Genomic DNA, 23,600 nt, shown 5'->3' with positions numbered 1-23,600 from the left:
CGTCTGAGTCTCCCGGCACGCTTGTGTGAGGCTCGGTGGTTACCTCTTCCAACGCACCGTGCCGATCGGAGGTGTCTTCCAACTCGGGCCGGCTCCCCTCTGCGGCCTCTGCCTCCCTCACCTGGTCGGGTGAGGAGGTGAGCTGGTCGTCACCCCCGAGCGCCGTGTCATCGGCAGGCTCATTGGTGGCTTCCAGCACCCCCCCCCCTTCCGGGGCAGCTGAGTCCAGGTCTGGTGGTCGCCCCTCTGCCTCGGCATCAACCGGCCGGTGGGCCTCGTCAATGACGATCACCTCACCCTGTGGCTCGGCCTCACCGCCGCGCCCTGCTGTTGCGTTCGGGCGGTTGTCCCGTTCGTCACTGTCGCTGTTGTCTTTCTCGGCGGCGGCGGCGGCCACGCGTTTTGGAAAGGTGCCACCGCGCCCCCCCCCCCGCATTGCCTCCTCTCGCCTTCCGCTTTCTCGACTCAACGACGGTGAAACCCTTTTCCCCGCCGTCAGTCCTTGGCTGCGCGTGACCATCAGCAGAGTCGGTGGAGGTCTGCTGCTGCTGCTGCAGCTGCTGCTGCCGCGGTGGCGGCGCCTGCTGCTGCTGCTGCAGCGGCGGCGACGCCTGCTGCTGCTTCTGCTGCTCCCGCACTTCTGCTGCTGCTGTCTGCGCAGGCGGAGCTGCTTTTCCCCTTTCCTGTTTGTTTGCCGTGCAGTGTTTTCGGGTGTGTCCGACACCACCACACCCGTAGCACTTCGGCGCGGCCGTGGAGGCATACACGGTATAGACGTGACCATCAATGGTGTACTTGAAGTTCACATCCAATTCCGTGTTGCCTTCCTTTAAGATCATAAACGTGTGCTAGCTTTGGGTCTTTCGACCTCAAAGGCAGCATAATTATATTCGAGATCACTGTGCCGAAGCGCTGTAGATCTCGGCGCAGTTCGGTGCCCTTGAGAAATGGCGGCGCACCTGAGAGCATCACCCTGATGGCGGGCGACGCGAGCGGGGTGCACTGCACAAACAGCCCTTCCCCCCCGACGTCGAGCCCCGTCTCTACCAGGCGCGCCACCATACTCTCCTGGGTCACGTACACCACCACACCTCGATCTTGCCTTTGGGCGGTGAGGATGCCCGCATGGCCCACACACGTGGCCACAGCAGCAGCGACGATGTCGGCTGTGATCTCGGGCGGTGGATAGCAGATTAAACCGTTCCTTCGCGAAAGACACTCGAGCCTTGGATATTGCGCCATGGTGGAAAGGCAGCAGTAACCGCAGGTCTTAGCGAGAAAGGGAAACGAAAAGAACGATGACTCTCCCTTTCAGGCCAGGCACAGGCTCTCACCTGAGCCCAGGCCTCTGTCCGCTCACCTGGTGGAGCAGGAGCGACCACTAGGTGTGGCCTCTCCGCACAGGGGCGAGAGAGAGAGAGATGCAATAAAAGAAATGTACTGCGTCCAAGAGCCAGCGTTCTATTTTTCCCGGTCCAAGCCCGCTACGATAATACAAAACACAAAAACTAAATGCGGCAATCGCTTACAAAAACGACGTCGCCGCAAATACAAATCTGTGCTCCAAGAATGACAAGAACCGCGCTATTAACGTACCAAATGCGACCCATTCAAAAAAACGGGATTTTCCGAGGTAATTCTGCCGAAGAGGGAAATATAACGACCCGGGTTCCAGAACGCTTTGAGAGAGCGAGCGAGCGAGAGAGCGAGCGAGAGAGAGAGAGTGGGGAGAGCGATGGAATGAGATGACATCAGGAGAGAGAAGAAAAAGAAGAAGAGTCTTGACTTAAAGCTTTCGTGACTGCAGGAATTAATATTCTTTGGGTCTTTACGGTAAAGTCACGTAGATTGATTCAAATTCTTTTTTTTAATGAACAAAAAACCACGACGTTTCGATCGCAACACAAGCAGCCGTTTTCAGGTGGAAAAACAGCAGAAGAAGATGGAAAAGCCGCAACTAGGACCGTAAGATTGGCGATGCAGCGACGGACAGAGAGGGCACCGCGACCACTCGAGCGCGTGAAGGGCGCTGTAATGTAGACGGCAGATACGGCGATGTTACCGTGGCATTCTAAGCGATGGGCCGTGTGGTAGCGATGTAAGAGATATCCCCTTCCACCCTCCCCTCTTGACCTTGCAATTCAATGAATTGTCGAGATTGCAGGGGGTGGGGGTGGCGTGCAGGGGGGGGTTACAATTATTTTCAGTCATCACACGTGTTTTGCTTTGCCCGTAAATGGAGTCTCCTTCAGCGGCTGCGGGATTTCCGTAAACGAATTGCATTGCGACGTTCACCGTACGAATTCGGAAACGGTCGAACGGTGAGGGGGCGCGCTGGACCTGCAACCTCAGGGGTGACCGGTCCAATCTGCCGTCCGTACGAGCTGAAGCATAGTGGGGCGAGTTAGTTAAATCCCCACCCCCACTACCCCACCACCACCACCCCACTCTGTCCTTCCAGCAGTACAAGTTCAAGTTCATTTATTAGGTGTAGCCCTGTGAGCCATTCGGCTCTTGAATCGGGTGCAACCGCAACAAACAAAAAACAAAGACATGAACAAAAAAACATCTTAAAGGGAATATGTGACTGAGTGCAAACAGAAAATCCAAGAAAAGACAGCAAAATATTGCAGAAAAAAACACCGTACACCAACGCTGTGTGCAAAAATCCCAGTGGGATGCAAGTCAAACAACCAACAACAACCACAAGACAACTTAGATTAAGGCCATCAGTCTAACTCTGTACTACAACAAACAAACATGGCTAAACCAATACACTTTTCGAAATCACCAAAATAAAGCCACGAAACCAATGAAACAGATGGGTAACACCGCAGTCAATCGGCAGGTCGCGTCCGGTTGGGTGAAGTGTGAGTGCTCTCAAGCTTTTCGCAAGGTATCTAACCAGCGTCGAAGAGTAGGATCAATATTACCCTCTACAGAGCCAGCAGTGGCGTGAGCCAAGCAGTTGCAGGGCTGCGCCTCTGCCTCCAACGCGTCGTACGAATTGAAAATAATTGGTTCTCGCGGGGGCGGCCATCCAATCGCATGCATCGAAAGTGTTGGAACTGATTTTGATCAATGTATCGTTAACACGCCTTGTCCTCTGCTCCATTAAGGGGGCCATCAGGACCATTTAGCGGGTCCACGAACGGGGCTCAGTGGTCAGCAGTACGGGGAGGAGGAGGGACAGAGGGGATCTGGACATGCCAAAGCACCGAGATGTTCAAGAGGGACAGAAGAAGTTTAACACGCAGGCAATCGCGAACCAATATCATCGATAATAAAGGTTTCTGTCAACTAATAGGGTTTTTTTTCCCTTTTTTCTGGCGAACAATACTCTGATAATTTATGCATTGTCTTTGCTTCAAAGACAATACTCTGATAATTTATGCATTGTCTTTGAAACAAAGACAATGCATAAATTATGCATACATTATCAGAGTATTGTTTTTTGTTTGCATTTGACTGCAAGTATTGTGGTTAATGTAAGCATGATTCCTTGCAAAAGGTGTCAGTTTTGTTGCCAGAAAAAAGGGGAAAAACCCTATTAGTATATTTTGGTATATTTTGGTACTGGCAAAGGAGGTCCCATGATGAATGTTTCTGTCGTTAAACCCGCCGCCACCCGACCAATTAGTAAGGTTTGTCACGTAAACCAAACATGGCAATTCGTTACTAGTCCAGCACACCCGGTGTGTCGGAGAGTAAAGCCACAACATTTACATGTCGTGGGATATTATTTTGTTATTATAAAAAAAAATTCAGCGAAATCTTTTGTGGTAATCGTCGCATCAAGCGAAGTTGCAGGCGCCCGTCAATGATGGCTTTTCGCCAATGACTTATACACTGTGTAACAAAAAAAAAATTGTTCCTGGGTAGTAAGTGTTATTTTCTCATTGCTTATGCCTCAAAAGTACACAAAATGGCTATAATTCCCCCACAAACTTTGCTTTTGTGACCAGGAGAGTGATTTACCTATTTTCAATCAGAAAACGCGGTGTGCATTTGTGTCATTCCTTCACGTAAAGTCCTGCTCACAAAAGCAAAGTTTGTGGGGAATAATAGCCATTTTCTACACTTTTGAGGCACAAGCAATTAAAAAATAACGTTCAGTACCCAGGAACAAAAATCGTGTTAAATAGTGTTACGTGGCCACGATGTCAGTGGTCTCGCAATACCCAGAGCCACCACCAGTTCCGTTGGTCACAACGGTGTCAAGTTCGCGAATTATCCACCCCGCAGTCAGTTCGAGTGTGGTGGGGTAAAGCGTGGGTACTCGCCCCCTCGAAGAGCCGGCGTGGAAGAGTAGGCCGAAATTCCCTTCGGAGAGGTGTCTCTGGGAGCTCTCTCTTAAGTGGAGGGCCTTTTCGCCAAACAGTGGAGTGAGCAAGACGTTTCAGGGAAGCACCTTTAGCTCCATGACGACTAGCAGCACATCGAATGCGCTCGCCGGTCGGTGCTCAACGGTAAGGTTATTTTTACCGCCGCCAACAAGAAAAAATGCGTTAAACAACTTGGACAGCGGACTGAATGTGAATTCAACAGCGTAAAACATTGGACGTAAGAAAGTGGGCACTGTTCATGCTCCAACAATCTGGAGATTATGTTTTTAAATGAAATTTTGGCGAGTGGGCATACACATTGGGAAGAATGATTCAATCAGTGTAACATCAAATTTAATATTTACCCATGATTTGACAGTGTGAAAATGATGCCAGTTTCCCGACTAGCAAGTCTGCAGATGTTTACAACTACCAGAATACATTTTTGGAAAGGAAATCTATAGATATAAAAATGAAAGTCTGTCTGTCTGTTCCGAATAAAAATCCACGCGATTAAAGCTATCGCCACCTTTTTAGAACCCCGCGGAAAACCTTCGCTACATGGCGAGCCGACGTTTGATATAGGGGGGCCCGTAGCCAACCAAAACGGCAACCCCTCACACTCCAAGTGACGTCGCCATCCCTAACCCAGCACATTAACCTGGCCCCGCACATCTAACAGTTGCATAATGACCCATGACCCCCTCTTCATCAAGGTAATCTAACAATTCCCGTTGATTGCATCACCAAATAAACCGGTTGGTGATTCCAATTAAGGGTTAAACCTCCGTGAACACGCCCGCCGTCTTTCCGTGGCGAGACAAACAAACGGCATCATTCACGCCTCAAAAAAAGATTCGCTATTTCATGTTGTACCCCATTGTGGCACGTGATATTACATTTATTACAGGCCCCATGGCACAGCACAATCTTAACAGTTGCTGTCACGTCATTGACCCTCTTCTGAATACACTCTACTTTCACAAAAGTACCCGGGCAATGCCGGGTATTTCCTGCTATTTTAATATAAAATCCAACGAAAATGGCATTTCCCCGTACCATTTTTATTGTCACATTTTTATTGTGCCATTTTCTCCCATGCCATTTTCTCCCATGCCATTTTTTACGTGCCATTTTCTCCCATGCCATTTTTTTACGTGCCATTTTCTCCCGTGCCATTTTTCCCGTGCCATTTTTCCCATGACCTTTTCCAAGACATTTTTCCGTGCCATTTTTTCCATGACATTTTTCCCATGGCGTTTCCCATGCCATTTTCTCATGATATTTTTCCCTGTGCCATTTTTTCGTGTGACATTTTCCCGTGCCATTTTTACCGTGCCATTTTTCACGTGCCATATTGTCTCATGCCATTTTTACCCGTGCCATTTTATTTCCCGTACCATTTTTACCGGCCACCTCCTTTGCTCACAGTCCCAGTGTGAAGGCCAGAACATTTTAAACCGCGAACAAAATCCCAATGTTTGCAAAACGATTTGGGACAGGTGGGGATGGGGTGGGGGTGCAGCCTTTATGGCAAACCACGGGCACTATTCCTGACCAAACCGGGACGTTCGGGTAGCAGCGGCAGCGACGATGACGCGCAACAACCCCGCTATGTTGACTCTCTCTCGGCAGGGAATTTGAAAATGCCACTGATCACACGCGTGCCTCGCACCCGCTCTCTCTCTCTCACACACGCGCGCACCCACCTGTACCGCGACTGTGTGTGCGTGCACAACTAGACCGGAGCGAGTGGTGCCCCGTGACGGGGATGAGGGAGGATGGAGGGGAGAGATTGCCCGTGCCACACAATTATGAATGTACCACCCAGAGCGCTGTCTCGCCTGCGGTGGGATGATGTGTGAAGACATACCGAAGCCGTGAAACAATGGGGTAGAGTAGCAAAACAAGCTGTCGAGCCGGTACGTTAACGGAGCCTCTGGTTCTGTTCGGGGTAGAGGTCAAAGGTAAAGACGGAGCCCTTGCAATTTGCCGACTGTGCGACTGATTTCTGAGGGGCCACCGCAAGAGGCAATTGGAGAGAGCCCCCTATTGATAGAATGTTTTTTTGGCCGACTCTTCCGAGCTCGCAAGACGTCTTGCATGATGTGGGAGCGCATATAACTGAACCCGACCAAAACACCACCTGCCGATAAGCTAACCGAGGTGGGCGTTCATCTGCCAGTGTTGTCTTATTAAATCCTTTATATTAAGTTCACTTGCTTGCTTGCTTGCGCGCTTACGACCGTGCAAATCTTTCGGTCGTTTTTTAACCCACTTCCCGTGATCCAATCGAGCTGACATTTTGCACACAGACTCGTTGTGCGTGACAATTTATTTTCGTGAAAAGAAAATTCCTAAATGTTCCACTTTTTAGGGAATTTTTTTTTTCATATTTAATTTAAAATACCAATGTGATAAAAATGAAACTCTTACTCAAGAAAAACAGAAATGAATAATAAAATGAAACCGATGCCACGCATATAAAGGATTTAAAGTGAAAAACTTTGTTTTTACGGGTAAATTTTTTTATATTTATATAGAGCTCCTTAGCTCAAGGTGCTCTGTAATGGAGATTAAAAGCGGTGATAAAAATCGAGTGATTTAGATGACAGGGGCAGTGCAGGGACCGAAGAACGAGTGACCGTTGACAGATGGGCACGGGGGAGATCACGAAAGGGCTATAGGGGAGGGACGGGACGGAGTGGAGGGGCGAGGGGAGTGAAGAGGAAGGGAATGTGCGATAGAGAGGAGACGAGGATTTGAGAGAGGAACGGAAGAAGGTTAAGGAAGGAGACCGCTTCATGTACAGAGGCTGTGTTGGGTCTATGGGCAGTGTTGAGTCTATGGGCAGTGTTGAGTCTGTGGTTAATGGTGAGTCTATGGGTAGTGTTGAATCTATGGGCAGTGTTGAGTCTATGGGTAGTGTTGTGTCTGTGGGCAGTGTTGAGTCTATGGGCAGTGTTGAATCTATGGGCAGTGTTGAATCTAATGGGCAGTGCTGAATCTATGGGCAAGTGTTAAATCTATGAGTCGTGTGAAATATATGGGCAGTGTTGAGTCGATGCGCAGTGTTCAGTCTATGACCAGTGTTCAATCTATGGGGTAGTGTTGAGTCTATGGTCAGTTTTGAGCCGATGGCAAGTGTTGAATCTATGGGCAGTGCTGAGTCTACAGGCAGTGCTGAATCTACATGCAGTGCTGAATCTACATGCTGTGCTGAGTCTACGGGCATTGTTGAGTCTACGGGCAGTGCCGACACTCACAGCGACGGCGTGCATGCTGGTCACGCCCGGATGCAGCTTGACATTAGTTTAAAACTTACAAGCGCTGTTTCGAAACTGCTTAATTTGCCAATCTTGCCCAAAAAAACGATATTCTCAGAACTGAAATGGAGCCAATTTAAGTTAAACAAATAACGTGATTAGCTACTAAGCAGCGATCGTCAATTCGTTACACTTGAGAACCCGGATTAATCTTCCTTGGCTGAAACCCCGTTTTGTGCCGGCTTTGCGTTCTGACCTCTGACCTGCCCGAGCCCTGTGTGTGGTGAGCGTGGCTGAGGCTTATTAACGTGCCGCTAACTCGGTTGTAACATCGAAAGTAGCCGCAGCAAGTCAATAACTCTGTGACCCCCCCCCCCCCCACCCTACTGGACACCTGTGCAAAAGAACTTCACAGCTCATCGGATTTCTCCAGGATAGCTGTTGTTTTTAATATTCTGATTCGAAAGAGATTCCCTGCGTAGGCCTTCCGTCGCCGTGCTCCAGCACGGCTCTCGGACGCACGTTGTTCGGCACGATGTCCGACGTTTTTCTCCTCTCCGCTGGGAAACTTTCGTCCGCGACTTTGCTGAAGGAGCTCGCCCTGGCAAACGTGCGGCGAGCGGTCGGCCGTCGAGCCACAGCGGTGCTCGGCAAGCGAGCTGCGCCAGAGGCCGTCGTACCGCAGTGTTGGTCGACAAACAAACACGAAAAATAGCAATGCCCTGCCGACGTTGCCGCCGTCGTCTTCACTCCGTGACGTCCGCACACGTGACGCCGCACGAACGCGAACGTTGCCCACCAGTTGAACGTTAGGAACGAAAGGCGCCCGGGTTTGCGCGCGCGCACGCACCGCGCGTCTTCGACAGCCGCGCGTGCAGCCGGCGGAGGCGATGGATGGGGAAAAGAATATTTCGATTTGGCAAGAGGAGGTGCCAAGAGAGGAGGTGAAGACCTGGTGGTTAAAGTGAAGCACGGCAGTAATCGGAAATGGCCTGAGAGAGAGAGAGAGGGGCAGGGGGGGGGGGTGGTGAAGTCGACGTGACAGACGGCCAGACAGATGTAACGAGGAGAGTCGAGAGAGAGAGGCAAGAGAGTGCGAGGGGGAGAAGCTGAGCATACGGCGCGTCAGCCGTAGTCATTCTAAGCGTAGTCAATGCCATGGTGGCTAGGAGGTGTTAACTACCTCGCCTGGTATGCAGGAGGTCGTGGGTTTTGATCCTGACCCCGACGCCTGTTGTTTATTTGGAGTTTGCGGTGTCTCTCTCCCTGTGGTCGTGTGTTTTTGTCTCCGGGTCCTCCGGTTTTTCTCCTCCACATTTAGAATGTGAAGGGAGTATTTGGCTGCGATACATTTCCACACGATGAAAGGCCACTTCATTGTGCTGTCATTTGTGATGCCCAGGTCGCTTGTGAAAAAATGACGACATTGCTCAGTGGGCCTTACCTGCTAAGATAGAAATCGTTTCGTTTATTTGATCAAGTTTGTCATTTTCATTCTGCAATGATTTTTCTCTCCCCCCTTCCTCCTCCCTTTTTTGTTAAAAAGACTTTCACGTGGTTTAATTGTAATTTAGTTTGTTGTGCTGCACAACTGGAGGGTTGATGAATGATTCACGACTGTCCGTGCATCATTATTGGTGATGATGAATGGCCAACGTGCGTTCAGAGTGTTTGACTGCTATAAATATCCGCGTGATGAGCCACTTCGTTGAGTTATCATTTGTGGCCGGGTCGCTTGTGAAAAATATTTGCATAGCTCAGTGGGCCTTACCCGGTACAATTAAAAAAAATGTGTTTCGTTTCATAGTTTAATTGTTCCCAAAGAGAGCAGGATGAAGACACACCAGCTGGGAACGCTGCGAGCTGTCTTCTTTTCTTAAAGCCCTCTACGCTAGCAAACATCTTTGTTTAAAAAAGAAAACAACTACGCTTGCGGATCAGATGTCACTTGAAGGTGTCTCCTAGGAAGTAGCTCTGTGATGTCTCGTTCCGTGGGCCATTCCCCCAACACCAAGGGAGTTACACTGCCCTGTGAGCGATCCAAATTGATGCTTCTTGCTAATGGCCACGTGATGCCAACAGCACAGCCGACGAAAGGAAATGTAGCCAAATGACAAACAGACAAATTCACCAATAGCCCTCGTCGCATCTTGAAATTGTAATTTCTGGGACGTACTTTTTGGTTCTTTTGGCAAAGTCACGTAGGTATAAACAATTGCTGAAGTTGTTTGTTGCTGTGGTTGTCCCACCTGATGACGGACGCCTGTGTTGCGCCCGAAATGTCGGTCGTGATTTATTTTATTTTTCTACCTACGTGATTTTACCGAAAGAACCAAAGAGTATGGATCCTTGCAGTCACGAAAACTTCAAATCTAGATTTCTGGGACAATTGCCGATTTCTCGATGACACTCGCAATGCCAACGCTAGGCCACGTCGCGGGGACAAATCGCTGACATCGACTCATAAATTAAAATTGAAAGTTGTCGTTTCATTGTTCTACCCGCTTGCACATTTGTGCCACCCATCGCGAGATCGCTGTCCGCGTTTTCCGACGACGAAGAATCCGCGCTGAAATCTCAGCGCAGCGGCGCGTGTAAGTGGATATCACAGAGCCACCTCTTGAGCTCCCTTACAAAGCTACTTCTGGTCCACACAGCGAGGGGCAGCATTGTTAAAAACGACGGATTCTCATGCCTCACACGAGATCCATTTAATTGGGCGTGCGCGAAAACGGCTCGTACACAATCATCTGCCACAATATTTGGATGACCTGGCCGACAAGTTCCGGCTGCAATTAGCCGAGTTTCCGAAGCCCTAATTGCCCGGGTTCGTGCGACCTGCAGCCTTTAGTGCTCCGTCCAAAAGCATTAAAAATGAATGATGTGTACGTACAGGCGAAGTGGCTATGTGAGTGGGCGCTAAGGGTGGGGGGGGGGGGGGAGATGGGGGAGGGTAGTGGAGGCAAGTGTGTCTGTGATGCAGCTGATGGTGATGGTTTCTCCCGTTCTGCTAAGCATCATTTCCTTTTTTGAATCGCGCTCCCTCGGTCCGCGTCTCGTGCTGCCTCGTCCCGTTCGTTTGTTTCGCGCAGGGGAAATGGCAACGGTGCCCCGCTTGCTTGTCCGTACGTCCTTCCGCCTGTGCACGCCGCGAGAACGAAACGTCGCGTTCCACTGGCGGAAGCGTAACAACTACGCGCCAGACATTAGAAGAAGGGTGGAAACTAAAGGGTCAAATTTTGTTTCAATATCCATCGTTTACAGTCTGTTCAGGTGTCACAGACACCACCCAACCGCTGTAAATTGCATCGGATGATGCTTGCGTGTGTCATGCTGCGTGTAACTCGAACAAGCAACGTCGTTTTGAGGATGAGCAATTACCTGTACGCCTCTCATCTGGCGAGGAGGCAAAAACATTGCATGGGCGTAAATTGACAGCTCGTTGACCGCCACCTCGCCGCCATCTGCGAGTGACGCAATGCTTCGATATTGAGCAAAATACTTTACACCTCTCATCTGGCGAGGGGGCAAAAACATTGCATGGGCGTAAATTGACAGCTTGTTGGCCGCCACCTCACTGCCATCTGCGAGTGACGCAGTGCTTCGATATTGTGCAAATACCAGAGAGAATCCAACAGTCCATATGTCTGCACAAGGAACAGAGAGAGAGTGGGGATGGCACGCCGTTCAATTCGACAACCACCGAGGGTGCCAAGATTTGCTCTTCGTGGAAAAGGTTAAAGAGAAAAAAAAGGTGAAAATGCACCGCTGCAATTACCGGCTTAGTTAATTAAATCACTTGCTCCTGCTGCATGAGCAGGAGGGTTGGGCCACTCAGTCACACTGTGGCCAAGATCAGTTTAGCTCTGTTTTCATCATTATTCTCATGAAGATCACCATCAAATGAATGAATAATCATCAAATCATCATAATCTTCATCACCATGCATCATCACCAATGGTGACCCATGATCCGTCGTGTATCAGTCGTCCATCCTCAATTTGTGCAGCACAACAAACTCAACTACAATAGATTAACGTGAAGCTCTTTTTAAAAAAAGGGAGGGCGAGGAGAGGGGGGGGGAGGGAGAAGAATCATAATGAAAATTACGAACTTGATCTTACGAACGTAACTATTTTTATTTTGCTAGGTAAGGCTCACTGAGCTGCGTAAAAAAAAATTCAGAAGCAACCTGGCGATCGCAAATGATAGCTCAACGAAGTGGCTTTTCCAGTGGAAATGTATAAGCAGCCAAATACTCTAAGCGCATGTTTCTAAATATCGAAGCAATAAGCGGAGGAACCGGAGAAAAACCCACGTGACCACGGGGGAGGGAGAGAGAGAGACACACAAACTACAAATGCAGCAGGCGTCAGGGTCGGGATCGAACCCATGACCTCTTGTACACTAGTTAACGCCTCGCCACCGTGGCGCCCTTTAATTTTTTGACTCGGATCTCATTATTTCGCTCCAGCGTGAGTGCTGGGATGCGATTAAAATTCAGACGAAACGCCTGCACGGTCGTCCCATTGGAGCTGCCAATTGCCGAGAATGGCCCAAAGAAAAGAAAAGAAAGAGACAAAACGACACCAATCCATCAAGAGTTGTAAAATGACAAAATCACCATGAAATTGCCCGTTTCCCTTGCGATGTATTGCTCACGTTACGAATTGCATTGTTAGCTGCTGTTGTTGTTGTTATTGACGTTAGCTCGCGGAAGCCTCAGCCGGCTTGAACCTGTTATTCATATTCTTAGGTTTTTTTCGGTAAAGTCACGTAGGTAAAACATCAAAATTAATAAAAAATAAAATAAAAAATCACGACGTTTCGGAGGCAACACAAGTCTCCGTCATCAGGTGGGACCGTCACAGCCGGACCGTCACAGCCGGACGGTCCCACCTGATGACGGAGACTTGTGTTGCCTCCGAAACGTCGTGATTTTTTATTTTATTTTATTTGTATTAATTTTGATGTTTTACCTACGTGACTTTACCGAAAAAAACCTAAGAATATGAATCCTTGCAGTCACGAAAGCTTCAAATCTAGAATTATGGCTTGAACCTGGTTAGCACCCGGGTGACTGTGACGCGGACCTGACCTGCAGGGTGACCAGCAGATTGCAGATTGTCAGTACGCCAAAACGGATCCGTGAATCCATCCGCGTGCAGTTGTGTCTGCACCCCGTGCAATCCTCTCGCACTGCACGCGTGGTGGATTGCCTTCTTCATCAAGCGCATTTGGTTTGCCTCCGCGCGCCGAACGTTCGCGACATCGGCCCAACGTCCCGATGTGTACGTTCCTTGATGCTGCTAATCCTGCATAATGCACGGGCATAATATGACTTTGAAACCCCCCGCCCACCTCCTACGCATTTCACAAGTAGTACTAATCATATATCTGCATTTCCCATAAATATGCTAAATTACTCTTGATATGCAAATTCTTTTGTCAAGGCGCCGAAAAGTCGCGTGACGGAGAGAGCACCGGCGGAGGATGCGTTCAAAGTGTCTACATTAAACCGCGCCCCGCGGAATTGGCGTCCACGATTAGTGAGCGAGTCAGAAAAGTTTTTGGTGACCGGTGGAAAGTGATTCTCAGGTCACGTTTCAGAGGGCGACGTTGACAGATGGCGCCGCAGCAGCAGCACCAACGATTCACCAATGAAGCACCAATGACGCACCAACGACGCAGCAACGACGCACCAACGACGCACTGGTGAAGATCGATTCTCGAGGCTCACGTGACGCGTGAAAAAGGGTTCAACAAACGTCCATGCGTGTAAGCCGAATCGTTGCGACTCTCAGTTCAGTTTCAGTTGATTTTTTAAGTACCCCGTGAGCTAAGAAAGTCGTAACACATCAGATAAAAAAAATAAATTAACAATAAAAATGAATGCATTTTTTTTTACAAAAAAGGTAAGAAATAATAGAATTTAAAATACAAAATGTATATTTTTTAAGTTTTAGCCAATTGAGAGATCAAACAAATGCAAGATTCGGGCACAAAAAGTAGCAGTGGGAAAAACACACCGTTTCCCAAAATACACGAAATATAAATCTCCAATAATTTGCTTTAATATATAATATGAATGCGCCATCAATCTAGAACGACCCTGCAATCTGTAACGATCGTAATGCACGCGTTGTCAGTTTACACGAGGAAATATTAAAGCCATTGAATGAACTACAAAACTGAGGACGCCATCCGTTACTCACAAAACCACTTTGCAAAGCGCTACATTTAATGGGTAATAGATATTTATTTACCACATTAATTGCATCTCCGGGACCCCCATTTTTTGCGAGTATCAAGATGATGAACAACAATGAATAGGCTTTACCCTTTCCGACAAGAATACAGGTGTGAATGTATATTCTTGGTTCTTTCGGTAAAGTCACGTAGAAGGGAAATAATAAAAAATAAAACATAATAAAATAATTCTCACGACCTTTCGGCCACAACGCAAGCAGCCGTCCTCAGGTGAAGAACAGGTCTGTCGGAAAGACAGCGTCTGAAATTTTACCGAAAGAACCAAGAAAATGAATAAATAATCGCTCTCTTTTACTATCATACCTTCAATCGCGTTGTTACGCTGCGCTTGAGATGGGTGAGATGAATTATAAATAATCTGTTACGTGTCGATGTTGCCGTATCGACATGCGGTGTCGCGAAATGCTCTTTTGGCTCTTACTTTCCTCGCGGTGTCGCGCTAATTGGCTGGCGAAGACACGCGTGAAGCCGTGGTGACATTATTGGCGCAGACTTTCACGCGCCGTCTTCTCACGTTGTGTATCGTCGCAAAAAAAAAGACTCAACACACGTGGGCTTTCTTTTTTTTTCATTCATCAAGTACGGTGCTATATGGTATTAAAAAATTAATTATCGGTCCGAATTTTTTTATAAACGTGAAAATGAGAAAATATGTGTTTTGACACATATGGAGTCTTTTTTTGTTTGATGGGCCACTTTGTTGGGCTATGATTTGCGGTGGCCAGGTCGCTTATGGAAAATAAGTTAATTCCTGGGTCGGCTTTGCCTGCTAGGATGGAGATGGTTTGGTTTAATTTGTCTGCGTCTGGATGATGTGTTTACCTTTCTTGTACTGTGCACTGCTACTGGGCATCTGTGAAAAATATCTTTATAACTCATCGGATTCCTCCAGTATAAATACGTATTCTGATTCTGTAGTCGTGTGAAAGAAAGGTTAAGATGTACCTCATCTATCCTCTTGCACTGGCTGTGCAGTGAACGAGAGTGTTGCTGCCTGCTGTTGGGGTTAGAGAATTGAACCAGCGTAACGCGTGCGAGTCTGTGCGCGCGGCTCATTCGCCCGTAGCCCCCACACACCCCGGAGGTGCCCACGTGACCACGTGGCTGCTACTTTCAGACGCTCCAAATCGTGAAATGCTCGCGATGGATGCGCTACACGCTGGCAAGCTCGACCGCCGTCTGGTTCATCTTGTATCTGACACTTCGTCGGCCGCGTACCAATTCGGAATCCATTTCGGCAGCGTGGCCAGACGCTAGCATCGTTCCCACGCCGGTCGCCAGCTTTGCCTCATTTGCGCCGTGACCCAGACGTTACAATTCCCTTCCATTGGAAACCACCTTCGCCCGAGTGCGATCGTTCGAGTCGCCGCCTTAATTGGCATTTGCCGCCTCGGGCCAACGGGGGTGTGGGTTGGGGTGGCCCGGGGCACTGCAGTCTGCCCGACTCACCAACCTTTATTGTTGCGCGTGGCCTTAACAAAGGCGAGGGTCTGACAGCAGCCTGACCTGGGCGCTGCTCCCCTTGATGAGGAGGACGGAGAGGGGGTGGGAGCGAGCGTGTGAGTTGTGTGTGTGTGTGTGGCTACGCGCGGCGGTAGTGCCGTGGTGTGGTGAGCACCACGCGCTCACGAGCCCCGGGCGAACCGAGTTCAGTTGTCGCTCACGGCCAACGTTCAATTGCGACTTTGTGTTTTGGTTTTGTTCATCCAGCAGCGGCTATGCCTTTGCCTGCTTGTGACGGGGATGCACCATCATTGACGGAGTGGTGGAGTCCGCTACGCAATGAACCCAGCAAAACCTTGAGTATGATTCCTGGCCCAAGAGTTCATATATTAGGGGCCGTCCATAAATGACGTCACGCACCTGGGGGGGGGGGGGGGTAGACATTTGTGACGATGTGTGACGAGGGGGGGGGGTTGAGAAATGTGACGTCACATCAACATGCGCAACTTTAAAAAAATATAGACAACACGTTCTACTCTTAATGAAATAGACTTTTTAATAAATGTTTTCTCCTACAACATCAGAGTGCAGCGCCACATTAAATACGCACTACAATGACAATAGTTTAAAGCGGTTTGAAGCATGTTTTATTTGGGGGGGGGGCAGAGCTTTGTGACGTCATATGTGAGGGGGGGGGGGGGAGTCGGACTTTAATGACGCCGTGTGGCGAGAGGGGGAGGGGGAAAAGTCAAAAATCGTCCAAAATCGCGCGACGTCATTTATGGACGGCCCCTTCGTGGCGAGTGATATCTGAACCGGTTCAGTCCTCTGTCTCTTGTTCCCGAGGTCGTCTCAGTGTTCAATGAGCACCTCTCGTTCGCAGCACTTGCCCCGCAACGGGCGGCTCGAAGCTACACGGCGACCTGCATCTTCGTGCGTGTGCACGCACGCACGCACGCGCACGTGATATAAGGTGGCACTGTTTGCACAACAAAGTGCTTGCCGCAAATGAGCAACAACACCTCGCCGATCTCGTCATCCTCGCAAGCGGCTTTTGGCTGAGCCATCGAACAGCGATAGCGGCCACCGCGTCGCGCACTCTGGGATACGCTTCTGCGGGCCGTCTGGAACGCTCTGAAGCTGAGCAAACTTTTAAATCGTCTAGTTTGAAAACACATTTCTTTTGAACTGCTTTTCGTGTCGTCTAGCTTGCTGTACTTCTCCCGTTTTATCGCGGCTGGCTACGTATGGTGCGAAAGAAGTTCAACATACATACTACCCATAGACTAACACTGCCCATCGACTAACACTACCCATAGACTAACTACCCATAGACTCAAAACTGCCCATAGACTCAACACTACCCACAGACTAACACTGCCCATAGACTCAACACTGCCCATAGCCTAACACTGCCCACAGACTAACACTGCCCATAGACTAACACTACCCATAGACTAACACTACCCATAGACTAACACTACCCATAGACTAACACTACCCATAGACTAACACTGCCCACAGACTAACACTGCCCATAGACTCAACACTACCCATCGACTAACACTACCCATAGACTAACACTACCCATAGACTCAACACTACCCATAGACTCAACACTACCCATAGACTAACACTGCCCACAGACTAACACTGCCCATAGACTCAACACTGCCCATAGACTCAACACTGCACCTCCGATTATCGCGGCTGGCTACGTACGGTGCGAAAGAAGTTCAACGCACGCGCACGCACGCGCTATGTCTCCGCGCACGTGCCCCGAACGATGTGCCAGCATTTGTATCCGCGCCTCATCATCGCTGCTTGGAGCGGTGGGGGTGGTGGTGGTGGTGGTGGAGGCGGGGGGTGGCCTGGCTGCATGAAAAGAGATAGCGACGGAAGAGAGACACAGATACAAACCCACCCCATTTCACCGAGCATAGTACTATTCAATTATCCTTTTGAATGAATAACATTACAATTGCATGAAAATGGAAATGCTGGGGGGCGGGGGTTGGGTGGGGGCGGTGATGGCGGTGGGAGGGGGCAGCCCAGTGGGGTGGTGGGTGGATGGATGTGTGTGGGGGGGGCGGGGCGAGTTTGTGCTACGTAAATGGAGATGCCCTGTGATTAAACCCCAGAAATAGCCCACGTGATTTGTGGCCGGAGGAGCGCCCTGCGATGTTGCGGTGGTTTAGAGGGCGGGGCGGGGGGGGGGCTGTAGGCGTGGGTGGGTGGCGGTGGGGGGGTAGGGGGCAGGCGTTCAGGTCACCGGCGTGAACTCGGCAGTGACCCCCCCCCCCCCCGCGGGGTTTAATCCGCAACCTTCCTCGCTTATCAGTCGCACGGGCGTGGGGGCATGTGGGCGTCCGTTGGCTCGAGGTGAGCTCACGGCCGTGATTCATCACGACCGCATCGCTACCGTGATGCTCACCTAGAGCTTTGTTTGATCGTCTGCGGTGCCGGTGGTCGGGCGTTCGTTCGTTCTCGCGTCTGCTCGGCGAGTTTAGTTGGAGGGGCAGTTTGTAAAAGGTTCAGCCCTGCAATTATTCGCTCGCCGCACTGCTGGCAGAAGGGCCTCCACTAAAGGGAGCTTTATGGGGCTCCTGCAGAGAGTCTTTGGCCTAGGTGAGAGATCGTAAATATACCTTGTAGAAATTACGATTCAGATAACGATGGCAATGATGAGGCGTATGATGTTAATGATGAGAGTTATGATTATGGTGATGTCGATGATGATAATGATGCTGATGACAACAGTGGTGGTGATGATGATAATAATGGAAAAATTAAAACGGAGGCACTTTGATAGAGATTTAGTTATGGGAAGAATCGACCCAAACATCTTCTCCTTGAGAACACTCAAGGAGAAGGATGATGGTATCACCACGATCACGGTGATAATGGTGATGATTATCTTCTTCTTTCGTATGGCGTTTAATAAAATAGCAACATGCACAAATTCTATATTTATTTTTGTCGTAAACCATTCCATGGCATCCACGGTGGTAGCTGAGTGGATTCCACCTGTTCCATCGGAGCACGCGTGGTGTATCGGGGCTGGCATCGGTGATGCGCGCCTGATGATTTGCACGTCAATCAATCGATCAATATTCCTTTTTTTCACGTGCCAATATCTCCATCAATAAAGTAGTGCACCGGTGTGCATCGCAACGGAACGGGGACGCTACGCCGATGGGGTGGGGGTGGGAGAGGATCATGGGCTGCGTACGGAAAGACAGGAATGAGACGAAACAAACCCGTCACGCGCCCTCAGCGGCGAACATCGACCGAGCAGAAGTAAAATTGCAAACGCGCGCAAAATAAAATGCGCCCCGCGCGCGCAACGAATTGCGTAAGAGAGTTAAGTCGGAGGTGAAAATAAATTAAAAGTCAAGAGTCAGTTTTTCTTTTTTATGTATTTTATGGGAAGGCGAGTCTTGAGTCCGGCGACAGGCAGACGAGGTGTTCCTGGTTTTCGGCGGGGGGGGGGGGGGAGCTGAAATCACCGCATTTGCTGTCTGGTGGAGTCCCTGATGATCGTTACATTTCTGGAGGGAATATCCCCGCACCTTCTTTTACCGTGTGGTGTTGTTGATGCTGCTACTGCTGCTGCTGTTGTTGATGCTGCTGCTGCTGCTATTGTTGTTGATTATGATGATGCTGCTGCTGCTGCTGTTGTTGTTGTTGATGATGATGCTGCTGCTGCTATTGTTGATGATGATGCTGCTGTTGTTGTCGTGGTTTGAGAACGGGCCTCACCATTGACGAGGTAGCAGAAAGACACCATATAGACACGAAGGAGACACCAGGACTGTTACCTTCGTGAGGTCTGCAATGTGGTCCTTGTTTAGAGACGCCACTGCGTGGTGAGAATGACTACGACGACGATGGTGACGATGTTGATGACGGTGGCCGATGTGGCCGAGCCATTGACGACATCACACGAGATCGGTGGCAGGAAGACGTGGCCGCTACTTGAGCATGCCGGCACAAGACAGAGGGAAGTGGAAATCAATGACAAAATGTGCAGTGGCAACTTACGGGCTATCTGTCCATGGATCGCGATGATGATGATGATGATGCCAACGACATCGCTGACGATTCAGAACATCTATATATACTGGAGGAATCCGATGAGCTATGAAGCTCTTTTTAACCGATGTCCATTGCCCTACCTCCCCCCCCCCGCCCTGCACCCTACCACCCACGCTCGCCTCGCGTGCAGGAGGACGGGCGGATCGCGGTGATCTTCAACGTGGGCACGGGCGACGTGGTGCTGCGTGAGGAGCGCGCGCCGGTCAACGACGGGCGCTACCACTTGGTGAAGTTCATGCGCAGCGGCGCCAACGCCACCCTGCAGCTCGACCACTACCCGCCCAACGAACACTACCCGTCGCGTGAGTCCGCGCGACGCACACACCTCCGCACACCTCCGCACACCTCCGCCCACCTCCACCCACCTCCACCCACGTCCACCCTCCTCCGCACACCTCCACCCACCTCCACCCTCCTCCACCCACCTCCACCCACCTCCACCCACCTCCACCCACGTCCACGCACCTCCACCCACCTCCACCCTCCTCCACCCACCTCCACCCACCTCCGCCCACCTCCACCCACCTCCACCCTCCTCCACCCACCTCCACCCACCTCCACCCACCTCCACCCACGTCCACGCACCTCCACCCACCTCCACCCTCCTCCACCCACCTCCACCCACCTCCGCCCACCTCCACCCACCTCCACCCTCCTCCACCCACCTCCACCCACCTCCGCACACCTCCACCCACGTCCACGCACCTCCACCCACCTCCAATCACATCCACCCTCCTCCACCCTCCTCCACCCTCCTCCACCCACCTCCACCCACCTCCACCCACCTCCGCCCACCTCCGCCCACCTCCGCCCACCTACGCCCACCTCCACCCACCTCCACCCACGTCCACCCTCCTCCACACACCTCCACCCATGTCCACCCACCACCGCCCACCTCCACCCACCCAACCAACTTTTATTTTTATTTTTGTACTTATTGAGAGGCAATGCGCGGGGGCCCGTTACTTCACGTACGCACGCCGTTACTTCATGTACGCACACCGTTACTTCACGTACGCACGCCGTTACTTCACGTACGCACACCGTTACTTCACGTACGCATGCCGTTACTTCACGTACGCACACCGTTACTTCACGTACGCACGCCGTTACTTCACGTACGCACACCGTTACTTCACGTACGCACGCCGTTACTTCACGTACGCACGCCGTTACTTCACGTACGCACGCCGTTACTTCACGTACGCACGCCGTTACTTCACGTACGCACGCCGTTACTTCACGTACGCACGCCGTTACTTCACGTACGCACACCGTTACTTCACGTACGCACACCGTTACTTCACGTAGGCACACCGTTACTTCACGTACACACACCGTCGACTTGAACTGCAACCGGCTATGAAAAGCAGGGGGTTGGAAAGATGGGGAACGGATCCCTCTGCCCCATCTCCCAACCCCCTTTAATTAAGACAACAGGATTCAGTTTAACACGTAGGCTTTCGCGACCAATATTATTAATCGGGCAATTCACCATTCTGGCGAATTTCCCGATGATGCTGGATGTAATTACCAGCGAAACGTCGTGCAACAGGATTGTTAATCGAGGTAAAGATTACATTAATGAACATCTCCCGTCAGCCGATGGCTCCTGCCTGCATCGCCCCTTCTCACCTGGCCCTGCCGATGAAGTGGATAAAACGAATCGTAAATTCGTTTTATCCACTCCGGAGGGATGATGGGCTATGTTGACATGTTGACTTTCCAAGTCACCGTGCAGGTCGTCCCACGCTTTGTGCGCGTTCGGTTTGTGCGATTTAGCGCACACGCGGCTCACCTGTTTCTACGCAAAATTCCTCGTGGGCGGCGTTAATTCACTCGACACGCGACTGTGCGGTCAGCCGTGGGGACAACAAGCAAGGCTGCACGGTGGCGAGGAGATGTTCACTCCCTCGCCTGGCGTGCAGGAGATAGTAGGTTCGATCCCAACCCTGACGAGTGTATGTTTCGAGTTTGCGTGTTTTCCCCGTGGTCGCGTGGATTTTTCTCCGGGTCCTCCGGTTGTTTCCTCCACATTTAGAATCAACATCACGCGTTTCGAATGTTTGCATACTGTTATAAATGTCAAAATGATAAGCCACTTCGTCATTCATGGCCAGGTCGCTTCTGAAAAAGAGCTAATAGCTCAGTGGGCTCCACCTGGTACAAATAATATAATTAACTTTTGTTTTACATTGTGTGTGTGTGTGTACTGTCGGGAGCAATAGTGTAGCGGTTAGCGCACTGCGCTACAAACCTGGAGACCCGTGTTCGATTCCCGCTCACGGCCAACACCAGTGGCGATTATTTGAACCAATCCTGGGCCTCCCCTAGGTTGACTCAGCCTCAAATAAGTACCTGTTGCGGTGTGTAAACATCGCCACTCAGGAGACTAAGGCGGCCGGGCATGGTGCTGGCCACCCACTCCCTCGTGTGCCGTGCCGGCCTTAATAAGTGCTCGCTAAATGCACTTGCCCCAACAGTCTGTTAAGGCTAGACGGGGGATCTTTGCGTGCGCTACTCGGCAGGCAGCTGTCTGCTCGTGCGGTGCATTGTGGGTCGGGTTAGTGTGCGGTCCACGACACGCTATTTCGATTCGTGTTGCCCCTTTTTTATTGCAAGGCATCTACTACTACCGCATGAAGCGAGGGAAACCTGTAAGCATGAGTCAAACACTTTTGCCACGGCGTCACCCGACCAGATACTGTGTGTAAACAAAAAGATCTGGCTGCCGCCCGATGATGCCGGTTGTAATTACTGGCGAGCCGTCGTACCCAGATTGTAAATGGTTGTTTTACATTTGCTCTCCAACGCACCGGTGTGCTGGACTAGTGACGAATTTGCGTGTTCTGTTTACGTGACAACCCTTACTAGTTGGCTGTGTCGGCTGGTGGCGGGTTTAACGGCACATTTATATATTTACACGATCTAACCCAAAACAAACCTGTGTTATGCCAGATGTGTGTTTGTTTGTTCGTCTTTGTTCCGGATAAATTTGGTGGAGCCCACAAGGTTGTTCGGTCGATCGGTGGCGGGTCACGTGAGATGGTGGGGTGGGGTTTGGGGGGGGGTAAAATGTTGTTATCCCCGCATCTTCAAAAACGTCTTGGCCCAGCGTGGAAGAGTAGGCCAAACACAATTCGAGAAGGCGCTCTCTCTCGGGAGCTCCCTGTAGTCATGGGATCCCTTCTGCCAGCAGTGGCGGTAGGAGCAAGCAACAATCGCAGGGCCGCACTTTCACAACTCCACAACGCCGTGAGGCTGCGGGAAATAAAACGGTTAACGCTGAGTACATCAGCCTGTGGGCTTTTCATAGAAGAAGAAGAAAAACATTCCCCCCTCCCCAACAAAAGCAATGATATATGGGACACAGCCAGTTGATCTTCGCTGCTAAATTACTCCATTCCGTCCGTCTCAACCGACACGCTCTTCAATTATGTACCAAGGATGGAGCGCTCAGACTTTCGCCAAGGCATTGCAAAGCCTCAAGGAGTTCCCGTGCATCGTTCGCACTCCTCGCTGGTAAACTTCTGTCCGTCCGCCAGCGGAGCAGTGTGGGGCTTGTAGCGTTTTTGGTTTTTTATTTGCTTTTCATTTCACTATGACACGCAAGTCAACGCAGCCGAGCCAAAAGTGTGCGTAATGCAAAGTCAAGGTTGCCCCCCCCCACCACAACCACTCCCCCCCGCCTCTTGGTGGAGCGATTGTTGAGCAAAGTTGAACAAATTCCCAAACGGCGTTTGACTGGAGCCGGTGGACGGAGCCTTGAACGGCGTTTTTTTATTTTTGTCGAACGTCTTCAAAGACACATGCACGCGCGTAGTGCGGTTTATACACTCGATTAACCTACAGCGATGTGTACGCATACAACCAGGCAAGAGGATGCGTTCACGTTAAATATATTTCTACTTTTATTTGTTTGTGCAAAAACGGAAGGAGAGATAAGGGAAAGGTGCCGTATTGTATGATTATGTATTTTGTTAAGTAGGCAAATGAGCATGTAACATTCTCTCTAACCCCCGCCCGCTCCCCCATCCAGATGATTAAGGACGACGGTTCTTAAAAATATATAAATAGTGTTATTTATTTTAGCTTCATGACGCTTGATCCCTTTTGTTTCGATTTTTGTAAATCTAATTTGTAGAGTTTTGTTTGGCCGCATTAGCCTAAATATACCTCCACCATCATCACTATCATC

At 50.2% G+C, this 23,600-nt stretch overlaps 1 protein-coding gene across 1 annotated transcript in view; it reads left to right on the top strand.

Annotated features, from left to right (window-relative positions):
- The window catches only part of LOC144734590 (neurexin-1-beta-like), a 530,465-nt gene that overhangs the window by 376,748 nt on the left and 130,117 nt on the right, over positions 1-23,600 (top strand). The window contains exon 3 of the mRNA XM_078616842.1: positions 19,533-19,704. Coding sequence (XP_078472968.1) covers positions 19,533-19,704 — 172 coding nt within the window. The remainder of the gene's footprint in view (positions 1-19,532; positions 19,705-23,600) is intronic.

Source organism: Lampetra planeri, chromosome 52 (assembly GCF_965212315.1).
Source record: "Lampetra planeri chromosome 52, kcLamPlan1.2.h2, whole genome shotgun sequence".
In the NCBI taxonomy this organism is placed as follows: Eukaryota; Metazoa; Chordata; class Hyperoartia; order Petromyzontiformes; family Petromyzontidae; genus Lampetra; species Lampetra planeri.
This window is presented reverse-complemented; position numbering and strand designations above follow the sequence as displayed.